General features: G+C 35.0%; 1 protein-coding gene across 6 annotated transcripts in view; it reads right to left on the bottom strand.

Annotated features, from left to right (window-relative positions):
• The window catches only part of ZBBX (zinc finger B-box domain containing), a 117,951-nt gene that overhangs the window by 77,393 nt on the left and 19,397 nt on the right, over nt 1-21,161 (bottom strand). For all 6 annotated transcript variants that reach the window (XM_032341882.1, XM_032341871.1, XM_032341853.1 and 3 more), the window contains 3 exons: nt 19,272-19,320; nt 18,278-18,387; nt 11,304-11,399 (listed from right to left, as the gene is read on the bottom strand). In XM_032341882.1, the coding sequence (XP_032197773.1) occupies nt 11,304-11,399; nt 18,278-18,387; nt 19,272-19,320 (255 nt within the window). The remainder of the gene's footprint in view (nt 1-11,303; nt 11,400-18,277; nt 18,388-19,271; nt 19,321-21,161) is intronic.

Below are 21,161 nucleotides of genomic sequence, written 5' to 3'. Positions count from 1 at the left end.
GACCTTGAATAACAAAGATTTGAGATTTATCAAACCAACCTTAAGAAAGAAGAACAAAGTTGGAGATATCAGGCTCTCTGACTTCAAACTACACTACAAATCTAAAGTAATCAAACTGGTATAGTACTGACATAAAACCAGGCCTGTAGATCAAACAAAACAGAAGAGAGATCCCAGAAATAAACCCACACATATACGGTCAATAATTTATAATACAGAGTCAAGAATATACAACAGAGAGAGTAAGGACAGTCTCTTTAATAAATGGTGTTAGGAAAACTGGACAGACATATGCAAAAGAATGAAACTAGACTATTATTTTACACTACACACAACAAATAACTCAACATAGATTAAGGACTTGAATGTCAGACCTGAAACCATAAAACTGCTAGTAGACAGTAAACTCCCAGACATCAGGCTTGGTTTTCAATTTTTGGATATGACTCCAAAAACAAAGGCAACAAAAGCAAAAATATATAAGTGGGACTACATCCAACTTAAAACCTTCTGCATAGCAAAAGAGACTATCAGCAAAATGAAACAGCAACCTTCTTGATGGAAGAGAACATTTGCAAATCATATAACCAATAAGGGATTAATATTTAAAATATATGAAGAATTCAAACAACTCAAGAGCAAAAAACAAAACCAAACAAAAAGCAAAACAAAATTAAGAAATGGGCAAAGGATCTCAACAGAAATTTTTCCAAAGACATACAGATAGCTAACAGGCACATGAAAATATATTCAAATTCACTACCAGGAAAATGCAAAGCAAAACCACAATGAGGTATGGCCTCACATCTGTTACAATGGCTGTTACCAAAAAGACAAGAAACAAGTGTGGATGAGGGTGTAGAAGAAAGGGAACCCTCATACACAATTTACTGGAAATGTAAATTGGTATAGCCAGCATGGAAAACCGTATGGAGGTTTCCTTAAAAATTATAAAGAGAACTATCATAGGATCCAGCTATTCCACTTTGTGGTATTTACCTACAGAAAACAAAAACACTAATTTGTAAAGATATACGCACTCTTTCATTGACTGTAGCAGTATATACAATAGCCAAGATATGGAAACCTAAGTGTCTACTAATAGATAAATGGATAAAGAAGAAGTGGTATATATATACATATATGTATATGTGTATGTATGTATTTATAATATTATACACACACACACAATGGAATACTACTCAGCCACAAAGAAGGAGGGAATCTTGCCACTTGTGAAAATATGGATGGACCTTGAGGGTTTTATGCAAAGCAAAATAAGTCAGACAGACAGACACTGCATGATTTCATTCACATGCAGAATCTAAAAAAACAAAACAAATGGACAAACAAAACAAAACCCATAAATACAGAGAAGAGAATACATGGCTATCAGAGGGAAGGGGGTTGGATAAAATGGATGAGGGTGGTTAAGTGCACGGTGACAGATGATAACTTATTGAGGTGATCACTTTGTAATGTATACAAAAATAGAATTATTTTGGACACCCGAAACTAATATGATGTTATACACCAATTTTATTTCAATTAAAAAAATTAAAAATGTGGTTTACTGTTCAAGAGATAGTAAATGTCAAATAAAACGAATCCAGACTCAATATTTAATAGTGTCAAAAAGTGATGTGAAAATCATGAAATAAAACAATTCATGCAGGAAAATATTTTAAAATAAGACAATAAAGCATATGTATATAAAAGAAAACATATTGTTGAAAACTGTTAAACTACTTGATATCCAGAAAAATAATAAAATGGGATCTTGATCTAAATAACTGTGCTTTTCAAATTTTATTAACATTTAAAAATTCTACTTAGATATCAATCTTAAAAGTGAGCCAGAATAGCAACAAAAAAAATAACACAGGAAATTCACACCTGCAATCTTTCTATTTGCAGTTTTGATGCCGTATAATTATGCACTATATTAATTACCTTGGCAAGTACTTACTATTGTTTTCAACTAATATTACATGTATAATGCATCCAGATGAGTTAGCTGCTTTCAGTAATTACTCATATTGAGTTACATGAGAAAGAAATGATTTTATATGCAGTGCTCTGAATAATAGATTTTTTTATCATAGCAGAATAAGCTTCCTAACAAATAACAATCAATAATTTGTCATATTTGGTTTTTATATATAGCAGTGCTATTACATCACAATTGAACATTTTTGTCCTATAAAGACCAACGAACATAAAATACTGTAAAACTTGTCAGATTCCATGAAAAAAATTTTAAGAACATTACTAACACCTGCAAATTATAAAGGCTCCTCAAATATTCAATAACAATGTGATTGATTAAAGGTTCAGACATGTGGTTAGAATAATAATTTTTATGGTCCCCTCCAAAATTGAGATTCGATTATTCTCCATTCGGATAATGAAAAAGTCTGTTTTTCTCTAAAACTTTACTTCACTGGTTGTTCATGAGCCTCCCGAAATATATATTACTATAATGATTTTAAAAATAACCCTAAAACCAAAGGTAACCTTTTCATTAATTCTTTAGATTCATTACCATGAATATAATTTGTTTTCCAGGTTCTAAATTTAGAATGTAGGAATTGTGCTAAATTTCTCCAAGTACTATATCCTGACTAATAAAACCTAATATATGGAGCACCTGCTATAAGCAGAATACTTTTATATTTGTTGTCATTTAATTTGTTCCTCACAACAACCCTGCATGTTTCTGAGCTTGCATATATGAGTTTTATCTTAAAGAGTCCCTTAGTATAAATATTACAGAAACACTCTTCTTTCCTTTTGATATTAGTTTGAACCACATCTGTATTAAACCTTTGCACTGTATCCTTCTCCACCGTATCTGTTACTCCATCTGTCATTTGATATTGTAACATACTCCCTAAACCACTTATGTTCTTCCAACTCCACCCTGATAGTAATAGAAGCCCTACTCTCCCTTTACCATACCCCTTTCAAATATCATCTTTTTCATTTTTTTAGCCTTTCTTAATACTAGCATTGAACAAGTAATCATAGATGTGGTTTCACTGAAGTGTTGCCTATTAACTGTCCCATACCTAGGTCCTCTCAAAACTTGTAGGGGCACCTGTGTGACACAGTTGGTTAAGATTCCAGCTCTTGGTTTCGGCTCAGGGGTGATCTCAGGGTGGGATCTCAGGGTTGGGAGATCAAGCCCCACACCGGGCTCTGCACTGGCATAAAGTCTCCTCAAAACTCCCTCTCCCCCTGGCCCTCCAGCCCCTTGTGTGCGCTCTTTCTCTCTCTCTCTCTCTCTCTCTCTCTCAAATAAATAAATAAACCTTTAAGAAATGAAGAGGAAACTTCTTATCAGTGTTTCTCCAAAGAACAAAAGTTAAAAATAGAACTACCTTATGATCCAACAATGAAACTGCTGATTATTTATACACAGAATATAAGAACACCAATTCAAAGGGATACATGCATCCCTATGTTTACAGCAGCATTATCTACAACAGCCAAGATAAGGAAAGAACCCAAGTGTCTACTGACTGATGAATGGATAAAGAAGATGTGGTATATATATATATAATGGAATATTACTCAGCCATAAAAAGAATGAGATCTTGCCATTTGCAACAACATAGGTGCAGTTAGAGAGTATAATGCTAAGTAAAGTCAATCAGAGAAAGACAAATACCATATGATCTCACTTATATGTGGAATTTAAGAACTAAAACAAACATAAGGGGGGGGACCCAGAAACAGACTCTTAACTATAGAAAACAAACTCATGATTACCAGAAGGGAAGGGGGTGGAGGGATGGGTGAAATAGGTGATGGGCCTTAAGGAGTGCACTGGTCCTGATGAGCACCAGGTGTTGTATGGAAGTGGTGAATCACTAAATTCGACACCTAAACTAATATTACACTGAATTAGCTTACTGGAGTTAATGTAAGAACTTGGAAAAAATAGGGGATGAAATACTGCCATTTGCAAAGACAAAGATGGAGCTTGAAAGTATAATGCTAAGTGAACTGTCGGAGAAAGACAAATACCTTATTTCACTCATATGTAGAATTTAAGAAACAAAACAAGCAAAGGGAAAACATAAGAGAGGAAAAAAAGAGATAAACCAAGAAACAGCATCTTAATTACAAAGAACTATCTGAGGGTTACCAGAGGTGAGAGGGCTAGGACGACAGGGGAAATACGTGATGGGGACTAGGGAGTGCACTTGTCGTGATGAGCCCAGGGTGATGTATGGAACTGTTGAAGTACTAGATTGTACACCTGCAATATGACACTGTATGCTAGGAAAAAAAAAAAAAAAGTGAGACAAAAACAAATGTTGGCTAGGACACAGTGAAATCAGAACTCTCAAATTCTGTTGACTGGAATGTCGAATGGAGCAGCCACCTTGGAACCCCCTCTGGGAGTTGCTCAAATAATTAAAGACAGAGTTACCCTGTGGCCTAACAATTTCACTGGTAGAGAAATAGCTAAGAGAAATAAAAACATATGTCCATATATAAACCTGTACGTAGGGGCGCCTGGGTGGCTCAGTGGGTTAAGCCTCTGCCTTCGGCTCAGGTCATGATCCCAGGGTCCTGGGATCGAGCCCCACATCGGGCTTCCTGCTCCGCGAGCAGCCTGCTTCCCACTCTCTCTCTCTCTGCCTGTCTCTCTGCCTACTTGTGATCTCTCTCTGTGTCAAATAAATAAATAAAATCTTTAAAAAAAAAAAAAAAACCCTGTACGTAAATGTCCATAACAGCATTATTCATAATAGCCAAAAGTTGAAACCAACAAAATGTCCATCAAACAATGAGTAAACAAAATGTGGTATATCAATGTATACAATGGAATGTTATTTAGCCTTAAATATAAATGAAGTACTGACACATGCTATAATGTGGATGCACCTTGAAAACTCTTTTTTATTTTTACTGAGAAAAAGAAGCCAGTCATTAAAGATCACATATTATACAACTCAATTTATATGAAATATAGGTTAATCTACAGAGGCAGAAAGTAGATTAGCAGTTCCCAGGAGATTTGAGGAAGGAGGGTATTGGGAGATGGGAGTAGTAGCAAAAGGGTATGGGGTTTCTTTTTGAAGTGATGAAAATGTTCTACAATTAATTGGGCTGATGGTTATACATTATCTGTGAATATACTAAAATCTACTGAATTGAGTTGATGAATTCATAAATTCATCAATCTCTGAGATACAACATCATCCTTGAGATAAAAGTTGTATCTCAAGGAAGCTGTTTTTAAAATATTCTTGTCAACAATGCTGCACAAGTGTTCTTCATTTATCTTTTAGGCATTTCACCATTTTGTTTTTTGAAACTGTAATGCTCACCAACGAGTCTGCCTGAGTTAACCAAACTTTCAGACTCACAAGGCTGTCATCTGACCAGTTTTGGCATCGGTCTGCTGAGAAGGGTAAGAACAGGGACAGCACTTTACTAATAGGACAGCACCAGTTGTTCTTGGGTGGGAGTCTTGCAGAAATTCATGCACCAGTACAGCTTGAATAGGTGAGGATGATGCCTGCTTAGGAGCTTTATTTTCCACCAGGGTCAATCCCCATCTGCATGGCTTCCAGAGCCCCCCAGCAAAAGGCATAGATACAAAGCTCAGCATACTCAGGGAGCTATGGCTTACTTGAAGTATTTATAGTTCTCCCATTTGGAGGCAATCTGCCAATCAGGGGTTATGTTTACCATAAATATGTTGTCTAGGAACACAGCTGACATCACTGCCTTTATCTCCTTCCCAGGGAAACAGCTAGGAAATTAAAGTTCAAACTCTCAGACTTAAGAGGCTTTTACTGGCCCTTCACCCACAGAACACATTAATATACCATAAATTCCTTTAATTAACCAATCTTTGGTTTTCAAAAATTCAGAGAATAATAAAATTTTGCTACTTAAAATACAGTTTCAAATTATTTCAGGAGCTTGATCGTATCATTGGGGACTCATTCATGTTGCCATTTATTCAAAAACTTGATTTATGTGGGCCAGGTGTAATGTTAAGCACTGAGAATCCAGTGATGAACAAAATAGAAATAGTCTCTTTCCTCACAGGATTTGAAATTTATCAGAAGCTATAAAAGAGTGTATAGTTGATAAGAATATAATTTTAGAAAACCCTTTGATAGAGGAAGTACAAAGTGATAATCATATAGAAGGGTAATAAATGCAAACTTGTAGCATAAGGAATCTTTGTTAATAACACTATTCATATTTAAGAAAATAAGAAAAACATGCCATGGCTCAGTTGTTTATATATATTTTAGGTATTTTGATTTTACTTAAGTGCAATGTTAACTAATATTTATAAATAGCAAATTTATACAAAGACATTTACATTACCTGAACTTTAAAATCATAGGAATTTGTGATTATTCTTTTTTATGGTAATATTTACTCTTCATCCCTACATATCTATCTTATTGCTGCGACTTTGGAGAAGAAAAGGAGCATGTTCACTGCTGTCCCTTCTGGGTTTTCTCTCTGAGCTCTGCCTGTCCAGAGAAGAATACACTGCAATCTAGATATCCATTAAGAAGTTTTACTGGGTAGATCCTGCCCTGGCAAAGGGAAATGTCTACCACTTGGGAGGGGGGTAAAAAAATGTTCAATTCCAGGAAGAATTGGGAAGCTGACTGTGGCAATCAGTCATTTTAATTGTAGCAATAATAAAATTGATATTTAGATTTCTATGTCTTCCCTCTAATATCTGTTTCTCACTTGATTCAGAATCTGAAAAATGAAAAAAAGAGATATTATACATTGACCTCCAAAAATTGCAGTGCACTCTAAAGTTGGGCTAAAAACTCTATAATTCCACTCTGAATTGGATATTGTCATGGGTCAGGTTCCCAGGAAACAAATTCCGAGATCTGCCTGCCTAACTTTTAGTGGGAAATTCTTTGAAAAGAACAAGTATGATTGACAAAAGAGGCAAATTTAGGGAAAGAGGAAAACTGAACTTGATGCGATTGCCAGTTGAAGCTATGATGGCCCATCAGCTATTCTCAACTGAGGCAGGGGTCTGCTGCTGGGAACTTTTACCCTCACTTAGACCAGAAATTGGACCAGAAAATGACTGCCTCAAGGAATGGAGTGTAAGCTTGGAAGTGGCACTTCTCTTTGGGCAAGAGCAGTTCCCAAGGAGAGACCCAAATATGATCCACCTATAGGCAAATACTCCAGGTAGCTAAGGAAGTGAGTATCTCAGTCCTGAAGATGAGGATCTCAGTAGCACACCATGGCATCTATAAATACTGTGTACACACAGCATTTAAAATGGGTCCATTAAGATCATCTTAGTAATAATGATATTGTCCAAATGACTAGCTATGATTTAAAAATACTGTATTATTCCTAACATTAACAGAACAATGACAGTGTGAGCCTGTAAGCTGATATTGGTCATTGTCAACTAAAAGAAAAAACTACCATAAATAGTATTCTGATGATAACTGAAGTTCTACCTGGTGATTCCTTTCCTACAAGTATGTTCAAGCAAACATATAACTCTATTATATCTACATAGACATACCTTTCTTTGGAGATTAAAAAAGGTAAAGAGGCTGCATATAAATGCTTTATACCAGAAAACATGGAAATACTACCTCAATTATCTCTTCACTCATTAATAACCATCCCCCTTCCCAAGATCTCTCCCTCCCAGCTAAGAAAAATCTCCATTCCAATTAAGAAAACACACATACCAGAATCTATTAGTGATGTACCTAATCCAACCTCCCTTTGTGCATGTAGTATTTCATAATGGAATACCTTTTGTTTGCTTTCCCTCCTATCTTCTATTATCTCTGATTAACCTTGTCTCTTGTGTTTGATCGTATGTTGGTAAAAGGAAATAGAAATGCCTGATAGATTAAGACCTTATTTTTTTATCAATCTGAGGCTTACCCACTGAAAAAAATTTGTTTCAATCCTTAAAGTGTTGCAAATCATTCTAAATGTAGAAATAGGATTTTCATCCTTAGTAATTCTCCTCATGCATTTGCACTTTATTTTGCAGATAATTAACTATTTAACAGAGATTGGAGAGGTGAAAAAAAGAAAAAACTTGTGTTAGAATCATTGCCAAGTATAAATCAATCATAAATCAAAAGAAAGACCCTTTGAAATTATAATGTCAGTCAACATGGAAATGGTAGTAGTTTGCCTTCAATTTTTTCAAGGATTTATCTCTCAAGTAAAAGAAGATATACAGTACAAAATGGTCCCTGTTGACTGTGAACTATATAAAGACTCACTGGGCTATAGGATGGGGGCTGAAACAGTTTACAGCAATCAAATTTGGCTGTGCTCTAAAATAACCGGAAATGTCAGCATAGGTTAAAGAATATAAAAGTAGAGTAGCCATTAGCTTAGAAAGCTTGCTTTTTATATAGTAATGCTTAAAAGTCAAGTATCAAATGTCGGCTCTAACTTCTCAAATTTGGCATGAATTCAGCACTCAACAAAAAAAATCTCATGGCTTTGACAGTTGCCAAATTAGTAGAAAGGTAAAAATACTATATGACTGGTTAATGAGAGCTAAACAGAGAGAGACACCATTCATTGCTGACCAATGGTCCTCAGGCCAGGGAACAACAGCAGCAAGAACCTTTACTGATGGGAAAAGACCAGGGAGAGTGATGAAAACAAGGAGAAAAAACAAGATGACTGAAAAAAAAAAAAATTTAAAGGGCTAAACAGAGAACAGAACGAGGAAGAAAATGCCAGATAGCTAACGGGACAATTGATTAAAATCAAGAAGTGATGGCAGAGAATTAGTGAGACCATGATAAAGAAGAAAATTGAAATACTAATCAGAGCAAACCTCTTAGAAGGAAGGTATAGCTCCATCTACTATATCTGCTGGCCAAGGCCTCTTATTAACTAATAAACTATTGTAACAGCTAGTGGGCAAAACAATGAGCAGGAGTCACCAAAACACAGTGAGACTGTATTCACTGTAATCTTTACTAAGATGGGAGGGAGTATGTTACACATTTTGAAAGTTTCCTTAAAACAAAAATCCCTTTTTAATTAAATTTTTGTTCAATGAATAAAGGTCAAATTTACCTGATTTATTTGGAAAAAATCTTCAAGGTATTTCACTACATAGCAATTTGGGTAAGTGAAATGTTGTTATATAAAAAGAGGAACAATATATGTTCAGCTCCCAACATGCACAGTCTCCCCATACTTTTCTCTAAGTTTAGCCTCCTAATTTGATTTCCCCAGTAGGAATGAACTTCCCAGAACTATCCTCGAAATAGCATCAAGTAGCAACTTTTGTCTTCACAGATTGTAGGGCAATACAGAGGACTAACATGAATATGGAAAATACATAGTTCTCTATGGTATTTAACTTTAAAATATATACATAAAGGAACCCCTGTGTTTAAAGAGACGTCTCAAGGATTTGTTGTCGCTTGCTATGCTCTTTGATCCACACCTGTTATAAAATTCACTTCTGTTAACTTTTAGAGATGAATGTGTCTTCCACAACTTGAGATTCACTAGGAACTTAAATGCCATTTTACTATTTCTGGCTCACCAACCTTTCTTCCCCTGCAATCAAAGCTAGAAAATGTGATGCTGGTAGGATATAACAACAGTGTATGATACAAAATATATTCTCATAAGTATTAATTCTCTCTTCCCTACCAATTCCACACTAGAATTACATGAGAATCCCAAATAGAAAGATGACATTCTTCTTTTTAAGACATAAAAGACATAGATTTTAATGACATAATGTTTATAAAGCCTACACTATATTGCATTGCTTTTAGTAAGCATGACTTGACCCATATTATATCTGTCTCTGGATAACAATAAGCCATATCACAGCACAGTCTGTCTTTTGAAATTGTGTATGTGTGTGTGTGTGTGTGTGTGTGTGTGTGTGTGTGATGTGTATGGAAGAAAGAGAGGGAGAGAGACATGAAAGAGAGGACTAGAGATGGGGTCGGAGGGAGGGAGAGGAGAGAATCAGACCTCATCTCGGATCCATGTCTCATTCTTTGTATCTTCCACACCAGCAAATATTACTAATATGAGCTTGGTGGGCGAGGGAATTAGACTCTACCCTTAAAGTGGAATGCCTTTAAATTCTACATTAGTTCTATATTAACAATTACATTCACTTTTATAGACATTAATTTTCAATTCTATAATTGTCCAGTTGTACAAACCTTCCTGAGACAGGAGAGTAACAGGTGGTTGGTTATTTTTGTTTTGTTTTTCTCTCATGATTTCTGCTAAGAAGCTCTAAATATTGAATAGTCACTCAAAAGTATGTCACTTTGGTAAATACTGATACAAATAAGGTCTGTTTTATGTTTTGTGATTATTATGACTTGAGTCATCAGCATCCTTGAGAGTTATCAATATTTATGGTGAGGCGTCATGTAAAAGTTTAAACCTACCAGTATCTTTCTAAATATTGATCTGATCCTCTCCTTCCTTTTGCCTACAAGATAGTAAAATCTTTAACCCATTACACAAGGTCCCTGGTTCTCACTTAGGTCCTTAAGAGCAGAATCCTAGTCTTATTCATCTGTGTAAGGTACTGCCTAGCACAGACCTTGCTTTCTAAAAGGTAGTCAATAAATATTTGTTGAATAAATTGCTGCATAATGAATAAAATCTATGACAAATCAGTGCACTGTGAAATGTAACCAGTATAATATGTCCTATCTATATTTAACCATATTTCTTGTTAAAGTATTAGAATTTTTAAACCATCTGACAGGGTTTGAACTTGAGCATTTCACAGAACAATGCCTATATGAGGAAAAATAAAAGCTTCTATTATGTAGGAGGAAAAGTAGAAACCTGAGAGATAAGCTTATTTAAATGATAATGGGTGAGGACAAATACAAGACTAATTAAAAAAAAATGAAAAGAAAACAGTAGAGATTTCTATTTATAAACTATATAGAAATAATACTTAAAGCAAACCATGTGTTCATTTGAAACCACAATAGATAAAAATACTGTCTAATTTTTAAATGTCAAGTTCACAGATAAAATGCATGATCTAAAAACTCTAATCAAGCTCATGTCTCAGGAACTATATTAAAACCCAGTTTAAATAGCAAAATTGAACCCAGATTAACACTCAGTAAAATAATTTGAGATATAAGTAAAAAACTGTACATAATAGAATTTTGTAAATTAATATAAGTCATCCTAAATTCTAGATAATTAAACATGTTTTAAATGTCTTTCGGTTGAAACATTTTATAAATACAGTACAAGTAAAGCATTTTTAAAAGTCATACCTGCAAAAGAGTTGTTCTATGGAGCTTCAGTGCCCCCTTTTGGTGAATTTTAGCAAAGCAACCCAAACAATAATCTTCTCCACATTCAAGGCATACCTTAAAAGACATTAAAATATCACACAATCTTATATTAATGACCTTGAGAAAATATTTGCATAAAGAAGTCATTATTCTTATCTTTATTTCTCCGATTACATGCCTAGATGTCATCAGAATCGAGAAGTCCAAGGAAACTAGAACAATTTGACCCAAAAAATTAATTTGTAAACTCTAATTACTGTCATATGAAAATAAATATAATAGCTGCAAGTAACTTTTAGATATATGTGTTAGATGTATATATGTATATACAATTCCAAGTAAGTCATAAAACACCAGCAACCTGGGACCAAACTTCTTGATCTGGTAAGAACTAAGCAGGCATTCTCTCTGGGTCAAAACTACTTCATTTTTATCAGTTCTTTAATTTTCCTCTATTGATTTACATGACACAATGCATATACTGTTTGTCTCCAAAAATCCCCACACACTTCTTTCAATGGTACTAATTCACCGGTGATTCTCAAAACATGGTTTGAGAAGTATGCTTAGAAGATTCCTCAAAGGAAAGTAAGTATAAGAAAAAGAACAGGATGGAACCACATCAATATGTCAGCAATTCTTATGACTGGCAAAATGATTATGGACAAGTTTATATTTATCTTTCAAATTCCCTATGGTGTTAAAATGTAATTTTTTTAAATTTATGAATAAATTGATGGGATATACTTGTACCTATGATGGTGCTGAGCAAGACTGAAAGTAAAAAGAAAAAAAAAATGGAATTTTTACTGCTACTGAAAGTACTATAGGCAGTTGTACAGCCACTTCAACGTGAGCCTGTACAACATAAGAAAAAGCAGCCCAAATAGCTAAGACCTCTAATTTTCTTGAGTTTGGGCCATGTAAAGAATGCCAGCAGCACAAATAAGTAAGAAAGCGCAGGGTCTAGAGAGAGAATGTCAGAAAGTCTATGTCACAGAGCCCACATTCCCTTTGATTCTTTTTCATTTCCTCTCCTCCACTTTGCATGCCCACCACCATTCTTCCCCTCCACCCTCTCTTCTCCTGTCAAGGGATCTTACGCAGAAAGCAGCTAGGGCAGATTGGGGAAAGGTCGACCACGCTCTTCTACCCTAGACTAGGGAGTGACTGACTAAAATGTGCAATACAGTGACCCCTCTTGTGCATATGAATCACCTGGGATTCTGCTGCAGTGAAGACTGATTCAAGAAGTCCAGATTGGGACCTAGATCCTGCATTCTAACAAGATCCCAGGTGACGTCCATGCAGCTGCTGGTGTGCAGACCACACACCAAGTAACAGGCACCAGAATGTATAGGGTGTAGAAAAGTAAACACTTTCTAAAAACCCAACAGGAGACCATTACTTTAAAAGAAAAAAAATGTATTACAAAGTCTCCATATGATGACAGTTGCCTGCAATAATGTGACCAGATTTATTAAATATAAGATGATTAGGACAACACCAACAACCACCACCAAAGGTAAAAAGAGTAAGACATTTTATAAAACTAATGAAACTGAAAAGGCTAGAATCCCATAACAATAACAGTAACCACAAAATTTACAGAACACTAACTCACTGTTCTAACCGTTTCATATGTTTCATCACTGAATCCTCCCAACAACCCTAGAAGATTAACATGATCATTGTATCTCCATTGTGAAGAGGAAGTAACAAAGGAACATAATGATTGGGAATGTGCCCAGTCACACAGCTAATGGAGCCAGGATTTTAATCCCACAGACTGGCTGAAAACTCAAGCTTGCCCATGACCCAAATTATTAAAAATCAAATTGACCATTAATCATAGCACTAATCATTTATTGAAAAACCTTGATAAAATCTGCAATAAAATAAAACCCAATGTGACAAATGACTGCTTGGGAGGTATTTATCATTATCCAATTGCATCTTTTTCAAATGTGATTAGCTATACAGAACTGAATGTTTTATTTAAGTGAAGGAAAAATAAACACTATCCCTAATAGCAGAACTAGTCCCACCCTTTCAACTCGTGTTTGAAGAACAACAGTCACTTACAGAAATGATGATTAAAACATTATCTGGATCCATAATTTTTAAATGCACAACCAAATATAAAGCTGTAATTTCACATACACACATGGCAGTACTATTGTATTGATGCATATTTCCAAAAGTATTCTGCATAATTTTAACATATCTGCGAATATTTTAATAAATTTTTTAGACATATTGGAACTGTCTTTACACTGTAATATAGAATACTGAAAATCAGTTTTAACATTGAATTCTAAGCCAAGTATTTGTTAACAACAGATTTTTAATGAAAGTAGCTGAACGGATGTTGTAGACTAGAAGATCAAAGCTGGAATTGCAGAGTAAGCTTATATATTTTGTTATACAAGCATATTTGGATTTAAATTGGGTTAAAATGACCGCCAACTGGAAAATCTTTTTAGGCAGTTTGTATAACTGGCAGAAACGTACTAAAAATGTAGATAAGGACCCCATTCCGCCACAGATGCTTCTTCAATGATGGAATACCCAAGTGCAGTTTTAGCAAATATCTTTTTAATTTGATCAAGCCTAGATCAGTTGTGCTAAGCCTTGAGAATCCCTTTGAGTTTAATTAAATTATCTACATTTGCCAAATTAATATGTAATTTTTAACGATCCATTTCACTTTCGCCATGTACAAACAGCCTAAAGCTACTGGAATTTCTTTTAAAAATAAGGAATCTGGAGGTTTGGGATTTTATTTTTACCATCAATGTATGTGAATGCATCAGGAGATATGAAAATGTGCCAACAACAAAACACACAATTTACTGTCTCCTCTCAATGTGTCAGGAACAATGCTAACTACTTCATATGCATTAACTATTATTCTCAGTAACTCTGAGGTATAGAATATATTACCTGTATTATCCCATTGTAACAAATTAGAAAACAAAAATACAGAGGAATTAGGCCATTTTCTATAGATCACATAGCTAATAAAAGGTAAAGTCAAGATTTAAACCATCAAAAATTCAAGCTCTTAACCTCTACTTGCCATATATAGTCTACCCTGAATGAAGGCCCTGATGAAGGCCTTATCATAATTTATTAGAAGGTTTAATCTCACTACACACCAGCATTACCATCTAGAATGATGGATGCTAAGAATACAAGATAACCTTAAGTTCACCATCACCACAGTCTATTTCATTAGATATGCCTAACTTGAATTTTTAAATAACTTATTATGGTGCTTGACAAATAATCATGGGTCATTACATTCACTTCAAATCAACCAACATACTTTCTTAAAATCTTAGCAAAAATCTTCAAGACCATGTAGGGTTTAAATGATAGCTTCTATTTCTAACAGTTTTCAGGCAAATCAGCCTTTTAATCACTGCACACATCATCACTCTCATCTGCTTTCCAGACAAGGCATGTGCCATTTATCTTGTCTGAAATGTCCGCTTCTTGTTTTTCCTTCTCTTTGGAAAATCATCCTTTATTTCCAGGTCAAATTTACCTACCTACATATGTCATGTTGTTCAGATTTGATGGTCTTTAAATAATGCTCAACACAGAACAGGATTCACAAGAAATATTGACAGCTCCTACATAAATACTTTGCTCAGATCATGAACAGTGGACCTCAACAATTCAGTTCAGCCAGCAAGTTCCTTTTAGCTTTCATACTTCCAACTTCAGGAACATTAACATTGTTTGTATTTTTTTAAAACATTTCTGGATAGGTACAATTTATAAAGATTTCTTAAATTATTGTCCATCACTACATCAAATAAGAAGACAGCATGATGTAATGGTAAGAGCATTGTACCAAGAGCCAGGGTAATATTAAATATTAAATATATTTAATATTGCTATTATCTCTTTATCAGACTTACAGCATTCTAACTCTCTTAAACAACTAAAACTGCCATGAAATAAGGACGGTAACAGAGTCTCAAATCAGAAATGATGAAGGCTAAATTCTCCAAAACCTATGACAAATATCATTACAGTCATCTACAAATATTTGTTATAATCATTAAATTTGGGGGGGTGGGAACTTCTCAAAGGCATATAATATTTTAAATTACATCAGATATTAGAGTACTTTTAATACTAACTGAAAGGAAGATATATCTGAAGTCTTTATTACAGAAAAAAAATGGATTCTTTCAACAAATATTTTTTGAGTGCCTCCTAAATTGCAACCATAATTCTAGGTGGTGGGCATACAACAGTGAACAAAACTAAATCCCTACTTTCATGAGCTTGACATAGGTAGGTGGAAAATAAACACATAAGTACATATTAAGAGGTAATAAATGTAATGTGGTTGCATGGAGAAGCTCCAAAAAGTTCAGGGCTACTCAGCTGTTCCTCCCTTACAAATGGCTGCTGAGGCAGGGAACATCTGAATTGACCATTTTTCTAAGGAGACTGTGGGGAAGAAAATATGTTGGAAAGATACTAAAGGTTCAATTTTGAACACACTAAGTTAGTGATTACTGTTAGACAACCAAGTAGAGCTGCTGAGTAGGCAGTCTGAGTTGGAAAAGTTCAGGGGAAGGAGAGGACTAAGAGATGTATATTTTTTGAAGATTTTATTTATTTATTTGACAGACACAGAGAGATCAAAAGTAGACAGAGAGGCAGGCAGAGAGGGAGCGGGGAAGCAGGCTCCCTGCCGAGCAGAGAACCAGATGCGGGGCTCCATCCCAGGACCCTGAGATCATGACCTGAGCTGAATGGCAGAGGCTTAATCCCCTGAGCCACCTAGGCACCCCAAGAGATGTAAATTTGGGTACCATCCATATAGAGATGGTCTTTAAAGCCAAGAGAGTAGACAAAATTACCTATCAAGAATAAACAGATGGGAGTACCTAGGTGGCTCAGTGGGTTAAAGCCTCTGCCTTCAGCTCAGGTCATGATCCCAGGGTCCTCAGATCAAGCCCTGATTGGTCTCTCTGTTCAGCAGGGAGCCTGCTTCCCCTCTCTCTCTGTCTGCTTCCCTGCCTACTTGTGATCTCTGTCAAATAAGTAAATAAAATCTTAAAAAAAAAAAAAAAGAGTAAATAGATGGACTAGAGAAATGGGTTAAGGACTGAGCCCTGGGGCACTCTAATACTCAGGGGTCTAGAATACAGAAAACCAACAATAGGCTGAGATGGGACAGCTAGCAAAGTAAAATGAAACCAAGAGAGAATTATGTCCTGGAGGAAGCCAAGTGAAGAGTCACAAAAGAAAAAAGGAATACTGTACCAAATATTACTGATAGATTAAGATAAGAACTCAGAATTGGCCACTGTATTTAAGAATATGGATGTCATTGTGACCTTGATACCAGCAGTTGCTGGACATAGACCCAATTCTGAATAGACAGCGTTCAAGAAAGAATGGGAATTTTGCAATTCCACTTTTGGGCCTATACTCAAAAGAACTGAAAATAGAAACTTGGACAAATATCTATACCCATGTTCATTGCAGCATTATTCACAATAGTCAGAAAGTAGAGTCAACCCAAGTGTCCCCTGATGGATGAATGAACAAAATGTGGAATATACATGCAATAGAATGTTATTCGGCCTTGAACAGGAAGGAAAATCTGACACATGCTACCATATGGATGAGCTCCGAAGACATTAAGTGAAATAAGTCAGGCACTGAAGGACAAATATAGTAGCTTCCACTTACACAAAGCACCTGGAATAGTCAAATTCCTAGACAGAAAGTAGAATGAGAAAGGAGAAAGATGGTTACCAGGGGCTGACAGGAATGGGGAATGTGAATTTTTGTTCAATTAGTACAGAGTTTCAGTTTTGTAAGACGGAAAGAGTTCTGTGGATGGATGGTGGTGATGGCATCATAACAACGTGAATGTACTTAACACCACTGAACTATACTCTTAAAATGGCTAAAATGGTAACTTTTAAATTATGGCATATTTTGCCATAATTTTTTTTTTTTTAAGTTCATGAAATCAGCAACAATGAGAAGTTAGAGAACCGTTGGAACCCATTTGGGGGCTTTTTTTTTTTTTTTTTCAATTTCACTTCATAACTTTCAAGGAGAAAAAATAAACATCATTTGTTTGAAGGAAAAAATTAAAAGACCTGCACATAAATATCCAAGGCAGCCTTAAACACAGTAGTAAAAAACTGGAAACAACCCAGTATGTCAATGAATAAACAGATTGTGGTATATTGTACAATGGAGTACTACTCAGTAATTCAAATGAACAAATTACTAATAAATGTAATAACATCGGTGAATCCCTATGTGGAACAAAAGGAGCCTTACACAGAAAAATATATACCCTATCATTCCATTTACATAAAGTTCAAGAATAGGTGCCACTAAAGGTACGGCTAAAAATCACAAGAACGGTTGGCTTTGTAGTGAAAATTAATTGGAAAAGTCATAAAAGAACTCTCAGGGGTATTCTCTTACCTTGACGGGGATGTAAACATCTGTCAAAAGCCTTCTAATTGTACATTTAAGGTCTATTTCACATAAGTGTTTTCTACCTCAGTAAAAAAGAGAGAGAGAGAGAGAAAATAGGAAGAGAGAATATGATGAGAGCTAGTGTACACACCTCCTTAGAAGTTTTATTAACAAGGGTGCAGAGGGAGATGTGGTGGTCATAGAAGAACTTTGGGTGTAGTTTTGCTTTGGAAAGTGCCGCACATGTTTGTGTGCTGACTGGCATGATCCAAGAGGGAGAGGACAGGAGGAAGGTGATATCCTTAAATTGGAATGAGAGGATGAGATGCAGTGCATTGAACAGGGCGGCTTGCTCACTTCCCCTTCAGCAACAGCAGCGAAGGGAAAGTATCTGACTCCCAAAGCAGGTCAACTTGGAAGATGTGAGTGAGGCCATGTGAAAGTTAGGTTCTAGGACCTTTTTACAGTGCACATACCAGCAGAGCAGCTTTGTTCTCACACTGTCCACAAACCTTCCCTTTTATCTTGGATTTTTTACTTTCAGAAGGATTGGCCATCTTATAATTAAGTTGTGGTTTCACTGGATCTGGAAGAAAAGAAAAATGTCAGGCCAATTAGTTTTCTGACTGATAAAGTAATGAACTTAAGCACATTTCTAAATTCTCAAAGAGTATTTAAATATTAATTCCCCAGTAAGAATGGGTGCAGGCAAGTCTACTCTTCCCAGTAAACTGTGGAAACCATACTCCTCCCTCATAGCCCCCTGTGACCTTCGGGCCCACATACATGCCCATACCCATCCTGCTTAAAACTCACTTGAATTAGACAAGTGAAATTACAGAATGTCAAAAACTATGCTCTTGATAGAATCGCTATGGCATTCTGTCCCATCTCCGGATTAAATTAAATGAAGCTCACAGAAAACAGCCTTCTATAACAAATGTTACATGTATTTCTAGAATTTGTCCTACCAAATTATCTTATCCATTCAAATTAAATGTACTTATCCTCTATAAAAAATTTACTTCTTTTGGATTTACTGTGAATTCAAAATTTATTTTCAGGTTTTGCTATTTTGAAATAATTAATTAAATATAAAACTATTTTCAATATTCTTTTAGATTCCTAGAGTAGAATTTCAATATATAATTTTATACTGCTCAATTATCTTCCTGGTTAAAAGATTATATAAGTAAGGTCACAGAATAGTACTATCAAAGTCCTCAGTTTGGAAAATGTTTATTATATTCATATTTTAAGTTGACTTTTTTAACATAAAGTAAGGCTGCCCTCCACCAAAAATAAATAAAATGAATTTGAATATCAAAACCTCACATGAGAGTCATCATTTTGGGTTTTAAAATCATTATATAGCACAAACAATTCTAGCACTTTAATTATCTATGTACTTCAAATGAAAAAGAAAAGTTATAGCTTTAGCATCTAATAACACAGTGGTAAACGGTTTACCTTGAAGTTGCTCCTTCAGTAATTTTAATTTCACTTTTCCAGCAGAAAACTGTATTAATGAAATGGATATTATTTGTCAGGTATATATTCTCTTATTCAAAGAATGCTTAAGTTACTAACAAAAATGGTAGAGAGCCATAAAATTTCTGTGCATCTTGAGCAAAACAAACATTTGAGAGAATAATATAAAATTAATAAAAAATCATGACTAAAACTTATATAGAACTTTGAAGGAAGAGCAAATCCCCCCTCCAAAAAAAAGAAACTTTGGGCAATAACTAAACCACTTTTAAAAACATGCCATAAATTATGTTTTGAACAAAAATAGTTATATATCCTCATGAAACTATTTTAGGAAAGCACTAGTATTCAAACACTGTAAAGGCTCAGTAAGCCTTTTCTATCTCTGATCTTTCTGAAATACACAAAGTCTAATATTTGTACAGACTAAATCTAAACTGAATTCTAACTGAGACACTCTGCTTACCTAACTGTAGAAGCCAATATTATCTTATTTGTCTAATTTGGAGAACCACATGTTTAAGCATCATAGATTTAACCTTCAATATATTATCTGTGATCCCTGACGGTCCGAAATTATAGACAAAATATTGAGTAAATAAGCTTCGCCTTTAGGTGTTTCAAATAGTCACTTAAAATCCTTGGATCTTAAGATTTTAAGACATAAAATGGACTCACTAACTATATATACTTGCCTTGGTCTTATTAAAACCAACATTCAAAGTACACAAATGAGCATGGAGGAATGGTGCACATTTACACAGACCCTGTCAATTCATGCCTAGTTTTCAATTTTCAATTTGCATGCTCAATTGCCCAATTTGTACATGAGAATATAAGAACAACAGTTGCCTCTATGTCGACGGCTGCACCAACTGCAGTCATCTTTGAAAATTTAGGCATAATTATTCTCAGTGAATCTAGTGGTTTTGCTTCAAACGGGCATTTTTTGTTCACATTCTTCAAGTAGCTGCTCAGATGCTATGTACCAAACACAGCAGAAAAGAAAATGGGATTGAAATAATCAACTTTTCTGTGAATCACACTTATTTTTAAACTGAAAATGTTATACAAGTTACAGATAATTTAATCTCATTTTTCATAACAAAATTATCCATTATTATTACCTTAATTATACATCTGAATTGCAACATGGTCAAGGTGGTTATAGGCAACCTGGGCAGGATGGCTACGCCAAAACAAATTGAACCCATTATTAGGGAAATTTTATAATTTGTTTTTATTATTGTAAATATTTTTCAGCTCTATAAATATGGTCACATTTACTTCAAATGATTCAAACTGCATAAAAATATTTCAGTGAACAAACTGCTAGCTGCTATTTTTAGGCAACTAGAATTTCCTCCCAAGTCTGATTTTTATCTGTTTGGAAGAGTCTAGGGTCAGGTAGGGTTGGACCAGGGATACACACATTACATCATACACACACACATCCATATGTATATATACATGTGTACATGTATGTATGTATATGTACATACATGTATATCTAAAACATCAGTAATTTGGTATCCTGAAGCCTATGCCTTATTAACCCACTTATGCCTCCACCAGAGAATACTGAAGGGGTACACTGAGGGTCAAGGAAGCTTAATAGTTGTACTATACAGACATATGACATGGTCCCTGGGAGTCAGACTATGCTATCATCAGCCTCCTTGCATTGACAAATGCCTCCAAACTCCCACCAATGCCCTAATCTGCCATGCTGGGCCCACATCCTCCCATGAGCAACTTTTTCAAGTATTCTTATTCTTAATACAATTAGCTACATAACTTTTTTCCATTTTCTACTGCTTGTCCTTATATCCTGGTTTCCTGCTAGTCCATAGAGCCCTTATTAAATAA

The sequence above is a fragment of the Mustela erminea genome, chromosome 1 (genome assembly GCF_009829155.1).
Source record: "Mustela erminea isolate mMusErm1 chromosome 1, mMusErm1.Pri, whole genome shotgun sequence".
Classification (NCBI taxonomy): domain Eukaryota; kingdom Metazoa; phylum Chordata; class Mammalia; order Carnivora; family Mustelidae; genus Mustela; species Mustela erminea.
Note: the sequence above shows the minus strand (reverse complement) of the source record. Positions and strands in the feature narration are given on the sequence as shown.